The 14,414-nt window shown below is 44.3% G+C and overlaps 1 protein-coding gene across 1 annotated transcript; it reads right to left on the bottom strand.

The window, feature by feature from the left end:
* Positions 1-9,636: 9,636 nt before the first annotated feature.
* LOC135192918 (endogenous retrovirus group K member 113 Gag polyprotein-like) lies at positions 9,637-11,439 on the bottom strand. The gene has a single exon (XM_064176311.1). The coding sequence runs from the start codon at positions 11,437-11,439 to the stop codon at positions 9,637-9,639; it is 1,803 nt and encodes a 600-aa protein (XP_064032381.1).
* Positions 11,440-14,414: the final 2,975 nt, after the last annotated feature.

Here is a 14,414-nt window from a genome sequence, read left to right as displayed (position 1 = left end):
GCCAGAAAGCTACAGAGCTGTCAGCCTGACCTCAGTGCCAGGCAAGGTCATGGAACAAGCCATCTTGAGTGGCATCACAAAGCACCTACAGGCTGGCCAAGGGATCAGGCCCAGCCAGCATGGGTTTAGGAAGGGCAGGTCCTGCCTCACCAACTTGATCTCCTTTTATGATCAGGTTACCCTCCTGGCGAATGTGGGGAAGGCTGTGCATGTAGTCTACCTGGACTTCAGCAAAGCCTTTGACACTGTCTGCCACAAGAAGCTCCTAGCCAAGCTGTCAGCTCATGGTTTGGACAGATTCACTCTGTACTGGGTCAGGAACTGGCTGGATGGCAGAGCTCAGAGAGTGGTGGTGGATGGTGCCACATCCAGTTGGCAGCCAGTCACTAGTGGTGCTCCCCTAGGGATCAGTGCTGGGCCTAGTCCCATTCAACATCTTTATTGATGATCTGGATGAGGGGATTGAGTCCTGCATCAGTAAGTTTGCAGATGACACCAAGCTAGGAGCAGGTGTTGATCTATTGGAAAGTAGGAGAGCCCTGCAGAGGGACCTGGACAGGCTGGATGTGTGGGCAGAGGGCAACAGGATGAGATTTAACAAGGCCGAGTGCAGGGTTCTGCACTTTGGCCACAACAACCCCAAGCAGCGCTATAGGCTGGGAACATAGTGGCTGGAGAGCAGCCAGGCAGAAAGGGACCTGGGGGTACTGGTAGACAGGTAGCTGAAGATGAGCCAGCAGTGTGCCCAGGTGGGCAAGAGAGCAAATGGCTTTGTGGCCTTGTGGTGGAGGGGCAGCAGTCCCAAAACTGAGGCTTCACCATGGCTCTATATGCCCAGACATGTTCTTCTGCCAGGACCCACAAGGCAGCAAACAAATTGTGTAACACACACACGCCCAGCCTGTGTACCCCTGAGGTCTGCCCAGGTAATCCCCATTGGGAGGGTCCAGGCATGTCTCTATTGCCTATTGGGGCAAGGTTTGGCTTACTGCCAACCTGATTGGTCATTTTATATGTCCAACAAGCCACGAATCTCGTCCCAGAGCCTTTAAAGAGGGGTGCACAGCAGCACCACGTGTTCAGTCTGTTCAGACGGTCCAGACTGTTTACCAGTTCAGAAGCTTAGAGCATTTAGACTCAGCTCTGATCCACAGCAGCACCTTGCTGCACTGACCCAGCTTGCATGGCCTAGACACAGGATCAGGCCTGACTCACCTGCAAGTATTACCAAGGCCCAGACCTCATGCATTGATGTCAAGGCGCAGTCACGCTATATGCAAGCCCTCTGAGAAGCAGAGCATATTCATGCCTGCACTTCATACATATATGGAGAGCCAAGACCCCCTGCCTAAAGCCTAGAACTATCTTGATTTATCTATGGAGTTAAATCTCCATGCAGCACGGCATAGACCCTGCTTGCCCAGCATAAATACTACTTGCCAGCTATCCTGCAACTCTGGAAAGACCCAGAGCCAGCAAACCCCTTTCCAGATGGTCTGCAAACCTGCAAATGCAGCCTGTTAGCTGCCAGACCGTGTCAGAAGCCACACGGACAAATCCTTCTCCTGCACCTAGAATTTCTGCTGGCTGATCATCCCTGGACACAGCATCCAGAACAAGCAACAGCTCCGAGGCAGAGGTCACCCCAGGAGAAAAGGTTAGAGAAGCTCTATTTACCCCAGAGACTGGGAAGACTGGGAAAACCCTTATCATTCCCTTGCAAGCTGGGACAGACCCCATCTTCAAGACCCCAAACGCTGGGCACATGCTGAGACAGATTCCCGGGGTGGGGGGGGGGTGATTAATGATTAATACTCAAGAGCATCACACCTAAGTAAGCTTTAATACCTTTGTAATATAAGTTATCTTTATCTAAAGAGCACACATAGTTTCAGCCCTTGCTGGGCAGACACTAGAGTTGTTAAGACACACTAAGCCTAAGAAATATTTCTCTCTGTCAATAATTGTTAATAATTTGATAATTCCATTTAATAATGTATGCCTGTAAATATATCCCAAAGCTATTTTCATAACTTTGCAAACAAACTTGAATTTCATAGTGGTTAGGGGTGGTGTAAATTTGTAAATGTTAATTTTAATAAATAATTTTATAAAAAATCAAAACCGCCTCAAATTAATCTCTCACCTCCCCCTAACAGGGGAGGAATAGAGAAATCCCCTCCACGACAGGCTTACATCAGGAACAGTGTGGCCAGTAGGACAAGGGAGGTTATTCTTGCCCTGTACTCAGCACTGGTCAGGCCACACCTTGAGTCCTCTGTCCAGTTCTGGGCTCCTCAGTTCAAGAGAGACATTGAGGTGCTGGAATGTGTCCAGAGAAGGGCAACAAATCTGGTGAGGGGCCTGGAGCACAAACCTTCTGAGGAGAGGCTGAGGGAGCTGGGGTTGTTTAGCCTAGAGAAGAGCAGGCTCTGGGGTGACCTGATTGCTGTCTGCAACTACCTGAAGGGAGGTTGTAGCCAGGTGGGGGTTGGTCTTTTTTCTCTCAGGCAACCAGCAATAGAACAAGGGGACACAGTCTCAAGTTGTGCTGGGGGAAGTATAGGCTGGATGTTAGGAGGAAGTTCTTGGTAGAGAGAGTGATTTGTCATTGGAATGGGTTGCCCAGAGAGGTGGTGGAGTCACCATACTTGGAGGTGTTGAAGAAAAGACTGGATGCGGCACTTGGTGCCATGGTCTAGTTGACTGCATAGGGCTGGGGAATAGATTGGACTGGCTGATCTTGGAGGTCTCTTCCAACCTGGTTGATTCTATGGTTCTATGATTCTATGATCATTTTATCATGGGCTACTTCTGGAATGCAGTTTCCTAATCAAGACATTTAGTATACAGAAAATAACCTCTATACTTTAGGAAAATGTATTTCATCATAACTTGTTCTGCAGCATTAGTAGAGATTGAAATTCTAATTCACTGTTTAAAAAATAAGAAGATGTTAAATAAGGGATTCATCAGTATGTTCATACCACTGCAGGAAACAGCATGATATGAGACCATTTACGAATCATATCTTGCAGGAAAGAACCTGAATGAAAATGATATAATATGTAAAATGCACAGAATATGGCAAAATCAGCTATCCTACATCTTTTATATGGAAGAAAAGTCTCACAAACTACATGTCATGTTGTGCATTTCTCCACCTTCGATGTGTCTCTCAAGTTGTGCTGGAGGAGGTATACACTTGGTATTAGGAGGAAGTTCTTCACAGAGAGAGTGATTTGCCATTGGAATGAGCTGTCCTGGGAGGTGGTGGAGTCGCTGTTCCAGGAGGTGTAGTGTTCAAGATTAGATGAGCGCTTAGTGCCATGGTCTAGTTGACTGGCTCGGTCTGGGTGCTCAGTTGGACTGGATGATCTTGGAGGTCTCTTCCAACCTGGTTGATTCCATGATTAATTGTAAATTCTTTCTCTCTCTTTTAACCCAGAAATTCTATCAATTTTGTCACTACAAGTGTCTCTTTATATGTAAACTAACCCTACTTTTCTCCCTTCAGCTCTCACTCACAAAGACATCAGAGAGCACTGTGAAGTACAGCATTGCTCAGTTTGTCATCTAACATTTTAGAGAATTAGCATTGTGTGATATTTATGAGCTTAGAATTTACTAAATATTGAAGAAAACTTTCATCTGTCTGTTGTATTTTTTTTAAATTTCTTTCCAAAGTCTATGCATCTTTAATAACTTGAAGATACTCACTTAAAAATTATCCTGGACAGCATCCTGAACTCTTACAGCCCTGTTTTACCACCAAAATCAGCAGACCTATATGTTGTTATTTTGACTGGAGCATATTATTCCTTTCTGTCTTCTCTCTGAATTATTGTTCTGATTTACAGCCTATACAGAATCTCAGGACACCTCAGTTTTGTGGTGGCTATTCAATGCACAGTGACACTGAGAATTGTCTATCTTCTACAAGGAGACTGTGATTTTTCTTCTGCAAGAGTAATTTCATCTTCTCTCTCTCCATAGGAGTGAAACCAATGCTCTTAGACAGAGAATAGTTGCTTAATTTATATTTCTTTTGGAAAAGCAGAATGACAGTAGAACCCAGGAACTTCGATTTCATCAGGAACAATCTGTCATGATTCCTTACTTGTCTACATGTTTTCTAGTGGGGGAAATAATCTTACATTACTCCTTTCTGCTGCCTACTGAGTAATACTGTCTCTGCTTTTTCTTTCCACCTGCCTACTCACAAAGTAATACAGAATGAGAACTTCTCAAAATCTGACCTCTGAAACAGTGCTGGAGGGAAATTAAGAAGGGCAATTAGTAAAACTAGTGTGCATGCACCATCTCAGTGTGCATGAGAGATTAAATATCCATGTCTAAATCTTATACCTCGTTTTTGACTAGTTTTAACACCTACTTCAAACTTTTACCTAGACCACTAAGATAATACTTGTGTGATGAAAATTCTTCCATGATGATTACTTCTGACTCCTGAATGGAAGCTAGGCTTTCTTTGAAAAACATAGTAGATTTTTAAACTTGTGGAGTAACTCATCCCTGACAGGAAACCAGTGTCCACCAAGGCATTTTAGCACTCTCCTCAGCAAAATAGGGAGGGGAAAATTGAAGTGGAACAAGCCAGGGTCCAATCAATATGATTGATAAAGCAAGTTCAACTTTACTGAGTTACAGCATGGTTTATATAGAGCAAGCAGAGAGCAAGCAGGCGTATTCTATGCTAATTATCAAGCTATGGACATGCTAATTGGGTGCTTAGTGCATTTTTTAGTCCACCCCTAGTACGCCCCTATATCCTGTTTTTGGTTAGTAGTTCCTTATTTTTGTGTGCTTTGTTCTGCTTTTCTAAGTTAACTTTAGATGAAGGTCGCTGTGTCCTTGTCCTTGATTGGTGCTTCAGCGGTGAGGGTGATCTTGCAACTTTCTTCAGATATTTCAAACAAGTCCAGTAAATTTCCATGGCCTGCTTCATGCAGCCATCCTTCCACAATTCCCCTTTTTTCTCTTGTATAGGAAGTGCTTGAGACCGCGTAGTTGCTTTCATAACACATGTGATTATTAATCTTACAACAATTATTATTATAATCAAAATAATTAGCAATCGACAACCTTCCATTAATAACTGCTTCATCCACCCTGTTATTCCTAATCCTCTTAACCAGTCCCCTAGAGGGTCATCATTCTGCTTAATCTTTTGAGTATGTTCCCTTAACCATTTTAGTTCCCCATGTATAGATTGGCTATGATCCGAAAGGTTAAAACAACACATGCCTTCAAACTGTTCACATCCATGACCTTGTGCTAGTAAAAGAAAATCAATAGCAGCTCTATTCTGTAACAGCGCATGCCTAAGGCTATTTTGATCCATTAGTAATTGCTCTAAAACATTAGTAGTAACATTAGCTTGCTTTACCTACCAGCATGCCAATCTTGCTATTAGTCTTGAATTGTGGCCTATAGTAATCCATGGTGTTAGTAAGGTAGAAAAAATATTAGCTGTGGAGGACCATAAGTCCACCTCATCATTGCAGTCTGGGTCTAATTGCGAGACTGCTCTCTTGCGATGTTTTTTGATTTCTTGTTTTGCAATTTTTATGACATCTGCCATTTTAGGTGCAAATAATGTTAGTTTTCCAATATAACGTGGACCTCCTATTACGTTAGCGGGTATTCCCTGCCATGCCCTGTCGCTGCATATCAAAAAGGTGTTGTGGGGCAAGGCCTTGGGGGTTCCATTATTCCATAAAAAGGGCCCAAATTGCTTGTTAACTCCCCATGTCTCATCTCGCCCAGGGCTGATTTTGTATTGTCCACCATTTACTCCTTTAACCTTTATTTTTGGTGGTTCATACCCAAGCATTCCATGTTTTCCACAGAAGCCTGTGTTATTGAAATCATGGTACATTAAATTTACTGGGTCTAATCTAGTCCATGTCTTGTTGAATACCTCCGCCCCATAACGTGGATGCCTGTCTTGCCACTCATAGTCCGAAGTAGGACTTGTCTTAAGATATACATCCACCCCCGCTTTATCGGATCCAAAGTACACACATGTCTGTGTCTTGTTAGGATTGATTGCTTTGGAACCCAACAGTTCTAATTCCTGTGGATCCCAGGGTAAGGTAACATGCAAACCCCCTATTAATTTTGCTGTACATTGAGATATAGTGTCAGCTTGCTCACATTTTCCATGGGAGTTACTTTTAAAATCGTCTATCTGTAAATCAGGTATTCCAATTAAACAAGTTTTAAAGGGATCTGTCGCCGATTGTAGACTTAGACAAAAATCCATATTTCCTGTCTCATTTGCCCATGTTACCCATAGATTAGTACGCTCATCAATTTTCTGAAGGATCGGGCTTGTCAGCTGCAGGAGATTCAACAGGCTCAGGAGTATTAGCAGGTTTGGTCCATCGTCTTGGGATCCACTGTGGCCCTGTAGGGGTAATCACAGACATATATCCCCTTCCCATATATTGTACCTTCGCAGGTCCCATCCATTCACCTGTTTTTAGGTCTCGATATTTCACCCACATTTCTGTTTTCTCTAATTGTTTCTTCCCTTCTCTATGTCTGATCGCTGCAGGCTCTTCTGCAGATCCAAAAATGCAAAGGTAGTTCAAAACAAACAAAGCCTTAGCTAATCTTTCTTGTATATCCTGAATTTCCCGGTATTTTTCAAGATACATCTTAAGAGTGTAATTGGCTCTTTCTACAATTGCCTGCCCTGTTGGGTTATGGGGAATCCCAGTTCTATGCTCAATGCTCCAAGATTGAAGAAAGCGTCTTAGTTTCTCGCTGGTGTAACCAGGGCCATTGTCTATTTTAATGGTTTTAAGGACCCCCATTACTGCAAAACAGACTGTCAAATGTCTGATCACATGGAGAGCCTTTTCTCCTGCCTGGGCAGTGGCCCAGATCATCATGCTACTAGTGTCAATTGTAACATGTACATATTTCAATCTGCCGAAGGCTGATACATGGGTTACATCCATTTGCCACAGATCTCTAGGGTGTTTTCCCCTGGGATTTACGCCGATTCCTAGCGAGGACCCATGGTGACTACAAGTAGGGCATGAGCGGACAATCCCTTTAGCTTCTTCTACAGTAATGTTAAATTGGCTTCTGAGCCCCTTAGCATTTTGATGAAACTGTGAATGTGATTCTCTGGCTTTTACAAATTCACTTAGGGGGGCCTCAACCACTGTGGTTACTAGGTCATCAGCCCTTTTATTCCCCTCTCCAAGCCCAATGTCCTATTTGTGGCTTCTTATGTGAATAACACAATATGGTTGAGTTCTTTGTTTCACCGCACTGTACAATTGTCTTATAAGTTCATTTAATCGTGCCTTCTTCAGAACTCGCAAGCCATCTTCTTCTATTCTACTGAGGATCCCTGCTACATACATAGAGTCAGTAACTATATTAATAGGTTCTATTAGGCATTTACTCATGGCCCACACCACAGCTGATAGTTCTAAAGTTTGTAGGGAATCTGTTGGGAGTGACGGTAAAACATGATGTCGCCATTGTCCCTTTTCCTGCCAAGTGGCCGCAGCTGTTCGTGATCTTCCTCCTGCATCTGTAAAAACAGTTATGGCATCATGCAGTGGTTTCTCAGATAGCTTTGGTTTTTCCATCCACTCTATCTGAGACAGCCATTTCAGTACATTATTTTTTACAGAGTCAGTTTTTAGGGTGGCTGATTCTTCTAATAAACTAAGTTGTAAATCTTCTGATTTTGTTATCCACCACTCCAAATCCTCTTTCCTTATTGGCAGGTAAATGCAACCTGGTTTTTCTCCTGCTATTTGTAAAATTCTTTGACGGCCTTTTCTAATCAACAGTGCCAATGTTTTTTCTTGAGTTTGGACCGTCGTTTTTGGTTGTATATGGGGAAATAACCACTCCAGGACAACCGTCTGTTGACTCCCCCTTTTTTCTCTGTCTTGGGTTAGGGCTCCCATCAGGTGCTGTCATTCTTTTATGATGGTGATGTCAATGGCCTTTTCAGGATTGTACCGATGCACTGCGGCTGTAGCAGTCTTTTCTAGGATTTCCTCTAAATGCTTTCTTAATGCTGGTTGCACTTCAACAGGTGCAGCTGGATTAGTTCCTTTGAGCAGGGGTCTTAATGGCTCTATGTCCGCATTTGTTATCCCTGCAATGGGCCGTAGCCATAGTATGTTTCCTAGAAGTTTTTGGGCATCGTTGACATTTTTAATATCTGGGATAGCAAACATTTTTTGAGCAGTAATTTGAGAGTCTGTTATGTTCCATCCCAGGTACTTCCATGGAGCATGTTTCTGAATTTTTTCTTCTGAAATTTGGAGGCCTTTGGTCTTTAAAGAATCAGCAATCTCTTTGAGCTGTTCTTCTTGGAAAGGTGATTGTTGATAAAAAAGAATATCGTCCATGTAATGATAAATGATCACGTTAGTCCATTTTTCTCTAAGAGGTTCTAGGGCTTGGTCCACAAAAATTTGACAAAGAGTAGGAATATTCTTCATGCCTTGTGGGAGCACCGTCCATTCATATCTCTGGTCCGGCGCCTGTCTGTTAAGGGAGGGCAGTGTGAAAGCAAAACGGATGGTGTCCTGTGGATGTAATTCTATAGTGAAAAAACAGTCCTTTAGATCTATAACTAATAAATTCCAATGTTCAGGCAACATAGCAGGGTTCGGCAGGCCGGGCTGGGTCGCTCCCATCGCTTGCATTTGATCATTAATTGCTCGTAGATCGTGTAATAGACGATATTTCCCTGATGACTTTTTTACAACAAAAATTGGAGTGTTCCAGGGGCTAAGAGAAGGTTTTAAATGTCCAAGCTCTAATTGTTCTTTTACCAGATTCTGGGCTGCTTGCAGACTTTCCTTTTTCAGCGGCCACTGGTCGATCCAGACTGGTTCATTTGATAACCACGTTAACTGGATCGGGAAAGTCCAAGAGCCAGTGACCGCCACTAGAAATCCTCTTGGTTTGTAGTGATGGTGGCACCTATTTGGCTTAGCACATCCCTTCCAATAAGCATGGATACATTTGATGGTAGAGGCATCACTGTTACCACCTCTGTAAGTTGGTGGTTGTCAATTAAAATTTGTACCGGATGGGCACTGTGGCTGGTTTGAACTGAGCCTCCAACTCCCTCGACTTGATGTTGTTTTTTCAGCAATGGCCAATTACCAGGCCAATTAGAAAGGTTGCAAATAGTTATATCAGCCCCTGTGTCCAAGAGCGCTTTCCATTCCTTTCGTTCCCCCTGACATACAACAGTCACTTTTAATTCTGGTCGGGAGATCATGTTCATGGTTAACATGGCTTGATTGCCTGTAGACCCGAAACCGCCTTTTCCTCTTTCTATTAAGGAATTCTGTAGTCCCTCAGTCATTTGAGGCAGCGGTACCATTTGAGCAATTACTGATCCTTGTGGAATATGGATTGGTGGAAAATTTGTGTGTAGCATGACTTTAATTTCTCCCTCTGAGTCTGCATCAATAATACCAGGCAAAACAAAGAGTCCTTTTATCGCCGTTGATGATCGTCCTAATATCAGAGCTCCACATGGTTGATCATTGATTTTGCAGGGACCAAAGATTCCTGTAGGAATTGCCACGGGATTGGTATTCACTAATGTACAGTCTATTGCTGTTGCCAAGTCCAAGCCGAGGCTCCCGCTGGTGGCTGGTTGGAGATCGCTGATCCGTCGCTTGGGGAGAAAGGGTTGTGAGGGCTGTATTGCGCTGGAGCCGCTATTTGTTTTGGAGCGCCGGGCTGGCTGGCGCTCCTCATCCCGTTTCCCGAACGTCTGCAGGCTTTCTGAGAATGATTGTCCTTCTGGCAAGCAGGACACCACACCGCTCCCTGTTGACACTGACTTCTCATGTGCCCTTTTTCTCCACAGCGAAAACAGGTAGCAGCATTCGCTCCCCTATTCTTTCCCTGTTCCCTGAGGGGGGCTAATGCTGCCGCTAAAGCTTGTTGCTGAGCCTGCAGTACATTCTCCTGAGCTTTAATCATTTTTTCTCCTAGCCTGTCCATTGCTTCTGTCAGGAATGCCTGTTCTCCTGTTGGCACCCTGCTCATTCTCTCCAACATATTCTCAAGTGTACTGTTTATTGGTAATTGGGACAATATTGCCCTGGTTTTTGGGTTACAATTGTCCAGAGCACACTGCCTCATTAAGGGTGCTTTCATTCGATCTTCTATTTCTACATTTTCAAAAGCTGCTGCAAGTCTGTCTATGAATTCAGAAAAGGCTTCTCTTGGACCTTGTTTAATAGTTGTATAGGTGGGAGGTCCTGGCTCTATTTTTATCATACTCAGTGCCTCCTTAGCTGTTCTCATTGCTTCCTGTAAAATTTCTGCCCCACATTCTGCCTGTGCAGCTATTGTAGAAAAATTTCCTGTTCCCATCAACTGATCAACCCTTACCCCATGAAGGGGATTTCCCTGAGCCCTAGGCTGGTTCTGAGAATTAGTGCCTAATTGCTGCCACTGAGACTGCCACAACATCTGTTGAGATGGTGTCAAAATGAGGCGCATAATTCTCTTCACATCCTCGGGACAGAGAACATAACCCGAAAAAATGTAATCGAGAATCTGTTTTGTCAGTTCCCCTCGCGGTCCTGATTCCTTAGCCGTTTGTCTCAGGGTCTGCAGCATTTTCCAATTAAAAGGCTTATGTTCCCCTCTCTGCTGACCATCCACCCCCGTTTCATAAAACACAGGGAAGGTCTGCACTATTTCTAGTGCTGCCTCACGATCCCCTGACGCAAAAGCCTCTTCCCCCAGTGCCTTCCAGTCTATAGTTTGTACTGATGCCTTTCCCCTCGGATCCCCATCGACACCAGGTGGCGGCATTGGCCATTCTTGGGTCTCCACCTCCGGACTTCTCCAGGGGCTCGGAGCCCATAAAGAGCGAGGGTCTCGCGGGAGCAGAGGAGCCGAAGGCTCCAAGACTGGTATTTCATCAGTGGGGAATGGAGGTGGTGGTCCTTTGTCGTCAGGTAGCGCAGGACAGGGTAAAGTAGGATAATTAATACAGGAGGATTTAGCAGGGATTTTATCGGTTTTAACAGGGATTTTGGTCCCTGGAGGCGGAGACCAATAGTCTGCTCCTGGTATAATTTTTCCAGCCTCAGGATCTAACTGGTTCTGGGCTTGTAGGGCAACATCCTTTTCCATTTGATATTTTTTCAAATCATTAGTAATGTCCCTCCATGGTTTCATAAGTTTTTTAGCAACTTTATCTTCATCTATTACCCTTTCCCATAAGTTGTTACCAATCTCCCTCCATCTTTTCCAGTCAAATACATGAGCCGGTTTCTCTATTACCCCTAAATTATATCCCAATGCTATCAAATCCTCTAGCCCCTTAACTGGCCCTACACTTCGCTTTTCTAAAAAGCGTTTTAATAAATCATGTGCTACCTGTTTCTCCATGGTAGTCTTCATGTTGTGGGCACCTCACGCGTTTGCCGTAGAGGTCGAGCCGTCTCCCGCTTTTGCCCAGGAGCCTTTGCCTCGCCAGTGTCGGACGTCTTTAAGAGAGCTTGCCGAATCGCCGGTCCCAACTCCTCCGGATCCCGATGCCTTTTGCCGTCAGGTCCTGCTCCTCCGGATCCCGATGCCTTTTGCCGTCAGGTCCTGCTCCTCCAGATCCCAATGCCTTTTGCCATCAGGTCCTGCATGGTCCCTGTTCAGGGGGCCATTTGAAGTGGAACAAGCCAGGGTCCAAACAATATGATTGATAAAGCAGGTTCAACTTTATTGAGTTACAGCACGGTTTATATAGAGCAAGCAGAGAGCAAGCAGGCGTATTCTATGCTAATTATCAAGCTATGGACATGCTAATTGGGTGCTTAGCGCATTTTTTAGTCCACCCCTAGTACGCCCCTATATCCTGTTTTTGGTTAGTAGTTCCTTATTTTTGTGTGCTTTGTTCTGCTTTTCTAAGTTAACTTTAGATGAAGGTCGCTGTGTCCTTGTCCTTGATTGGTGCTTCAGCGGTGAGGGTGATCTTGCAACTTTCTTCAGATATTTCAAACAAGTCCAGTAAATTTCCATGGCCTGCTTCATGCAGCCATCCTTCCACAGAAAATTACATGTAAGAAAGTTCATCAAGATAATGACACTCTAAAAAAGCAAAAGCAAAGGGCATGCATCTAAGTGAAGGAAGAAAACAGAAGGAAAAGTCCCAAAATACAGATTGAATACATGTCACAGTAACTCTGGAATGAAAAGTCATAATAATGAATGCTCCTGCTCCTCTTCTTTTGTCTAAACTTTTATTATTGAGCACATGTCATATGGTATGAAACATTCCTTTGGTCAGTTTGGGTGAGCTGTCCTGGCCATGTTCCCTGCCTCACCCCCAGCCTACTGATGAGGGAGGAATGGAGACAACCTTGATTCTGTGAGCATTGATCAGCAGTAGATAAACACTGATGTGTTAGCAACAGTTTTCTAGCTACCAATACACAACACATCACTACGAGGTCTGCTATGGGGAAAATTAATTACATCCTAACAAGAGCCAATGCAACTTCTCAGCATTTGTAGAAAAAAGCATTACTTATTACCTTGGTTATAATTTTTTTTTTTAACCTGTTATCCATGCATTCTTAAAGTCTACTTCCAAAAGCTACTCAAAAGATAGCAGGAACAGTCAACTGTTTTTCAAAAAGTCATATGTAGGAATTAGGGATTGGGATAACAAAGGAAGTCTCATGGTAAAACTCAACTACGGGCTATCTGATCAAGCAGAACCTATTGATAATTCTTATTTCAGCTCAAGGAGATGTTGCAGTCACAGGCTTTCATCTTTCTGGGGGATTCTGACAATCCTGACATCTGTTGTGAAAGTAGCATAGCTGGCTGTAGGTGATCTAAGAAGTTCCTGAAGTGCCTAGCTGACAACTGCTTATGTACAGTAAATTGACAGCCTTATATGAGGGGATGCATTATTGGACCTGTTGGTCACAAATACAAGTGAATTCATTAGGGATGTCAAAGACAACCTGGGCAGCAGCAATCATGCGCTAGCTCAGGTCATTGTCCTGAGGGATGTGAAGTCCATGAGAAGCAGAGTTGGGACTGAATTTTAGGAAAGCAGACTTCCAGCTCTTCAAGATATTAGCAGGATCCATTAGGATCTCATGGAAGACAGCCATTAGAGACAAGGGAGCAGAACAGAGATGGCAGATCTTTAAGGATGCTTTCTATAGAGCACAAGACATCTCAGTCCCCAGGTGTAAGAAGCTGGGCATGGAAGGCAAGAGACCACCATGGATGAATTGTGACCTGTTGCTCAAACAAAAGGACAACTTGGGACGACGCAGGAAATGGAAGAAGGGACAGGCAGTCTGAGTATAGAGACATTGTCCAGTTGTGGAGGGATGAGGTCAGGAAGGTCAAGACACAGCTAAAACTGAACTTGGCAGCAGATATAAAGAAAAACAAAAAAGGCTTCCATGGGTATGTAGACTAGAAGAGGAAGGTTAAAGAAAACCTATTCCCATGATGAGCAACAGTGGGTAATGAGAAAGATGAGATTCTCAGCAATCACAGCATCACAGGATATTAGGAGTTTGAAGGAAGTCAAGGAGGTCATTGAGTCTAACTCCTCTGCCAGAGCAGGACCACATGATCTAGCACAGATCACAGAGGAATGCATCCAGACAGGTCTTAAAAGTTTACAGAGAAGGAGATTCCACAACCTCTCTGGTAAGCCTGTTCCAGTGCTCTGTGACCATTGCAGTCAAGAAGTTCCCCCTTGCGTTGAGGTGGAACCTCTTGTGCTGGAGCACACCCAGTGCTCATTGTCCTATCACAGGGAGCAAGGAAGCAGAGCCTGCTCCCCCCTCCTGACCATCTCTCAGGTGTCCATAAACATTTATTAAATCCCCTCTCAGTCTTTCCTCCAGACTAAAAAGTCCCAGGTCCCTCAGCCTCTCCCTATAAACCATGTCCTCCAGTTCCTTAATCATCCTTGTAGACCTCTGCTGGAGCCTCCCCAGCTGATATCTGTTACTCTTCAACTGGGGAGCCCAAAACTGAATGCAATATTCAAGATGACGTCTCACCAGGACAGAGTAGAGCCGATCGAGAGAGCACTGCGGGCACTGCTGCTGAGCTCGGATTTTCTGCTCCATTCTGCTGCTCTCCGTGGTTCTGAGAGACGTTAAGGTAAGCAGGGGGAGACGGCAGGGCTGTTGTCTCACGAGAGAGAGTGAGGCTATGACGGGGGCTCATGACGTCATCCACGGGAGATTTAAAACCCCACCGCATGCAGCACGCGCCGCCATTTTGGCTGCAGAGCTAGGTCTTCTGTGGCTGGGAGCTTTTTTTTTTTTTTTTTTCCCTTCTGTCTCTGACTGTCAATATCACTGTGCACTATGCCTGTCACTCGCACTACG

This window comes from Pogoniulus pusillus, chromosome Z (assembly GCF_015220805.1).
Source record: "Pogoniulus pusillus isolate bPogPus1 chromosome Z, bPogPus1.pri, whole genome shotgun sequence".
Taxonomy (NCBI): Eukaryota; Metazoa; Chordata; class Aves; order Piciformes; family Lybiidae; genus Pogoniulus; species Pogoniulus pusillus.
Note: the sequence above shows the minus strand (reverse complement) of the source record. Positions and strands in the feature narration are given on the sequence as shown.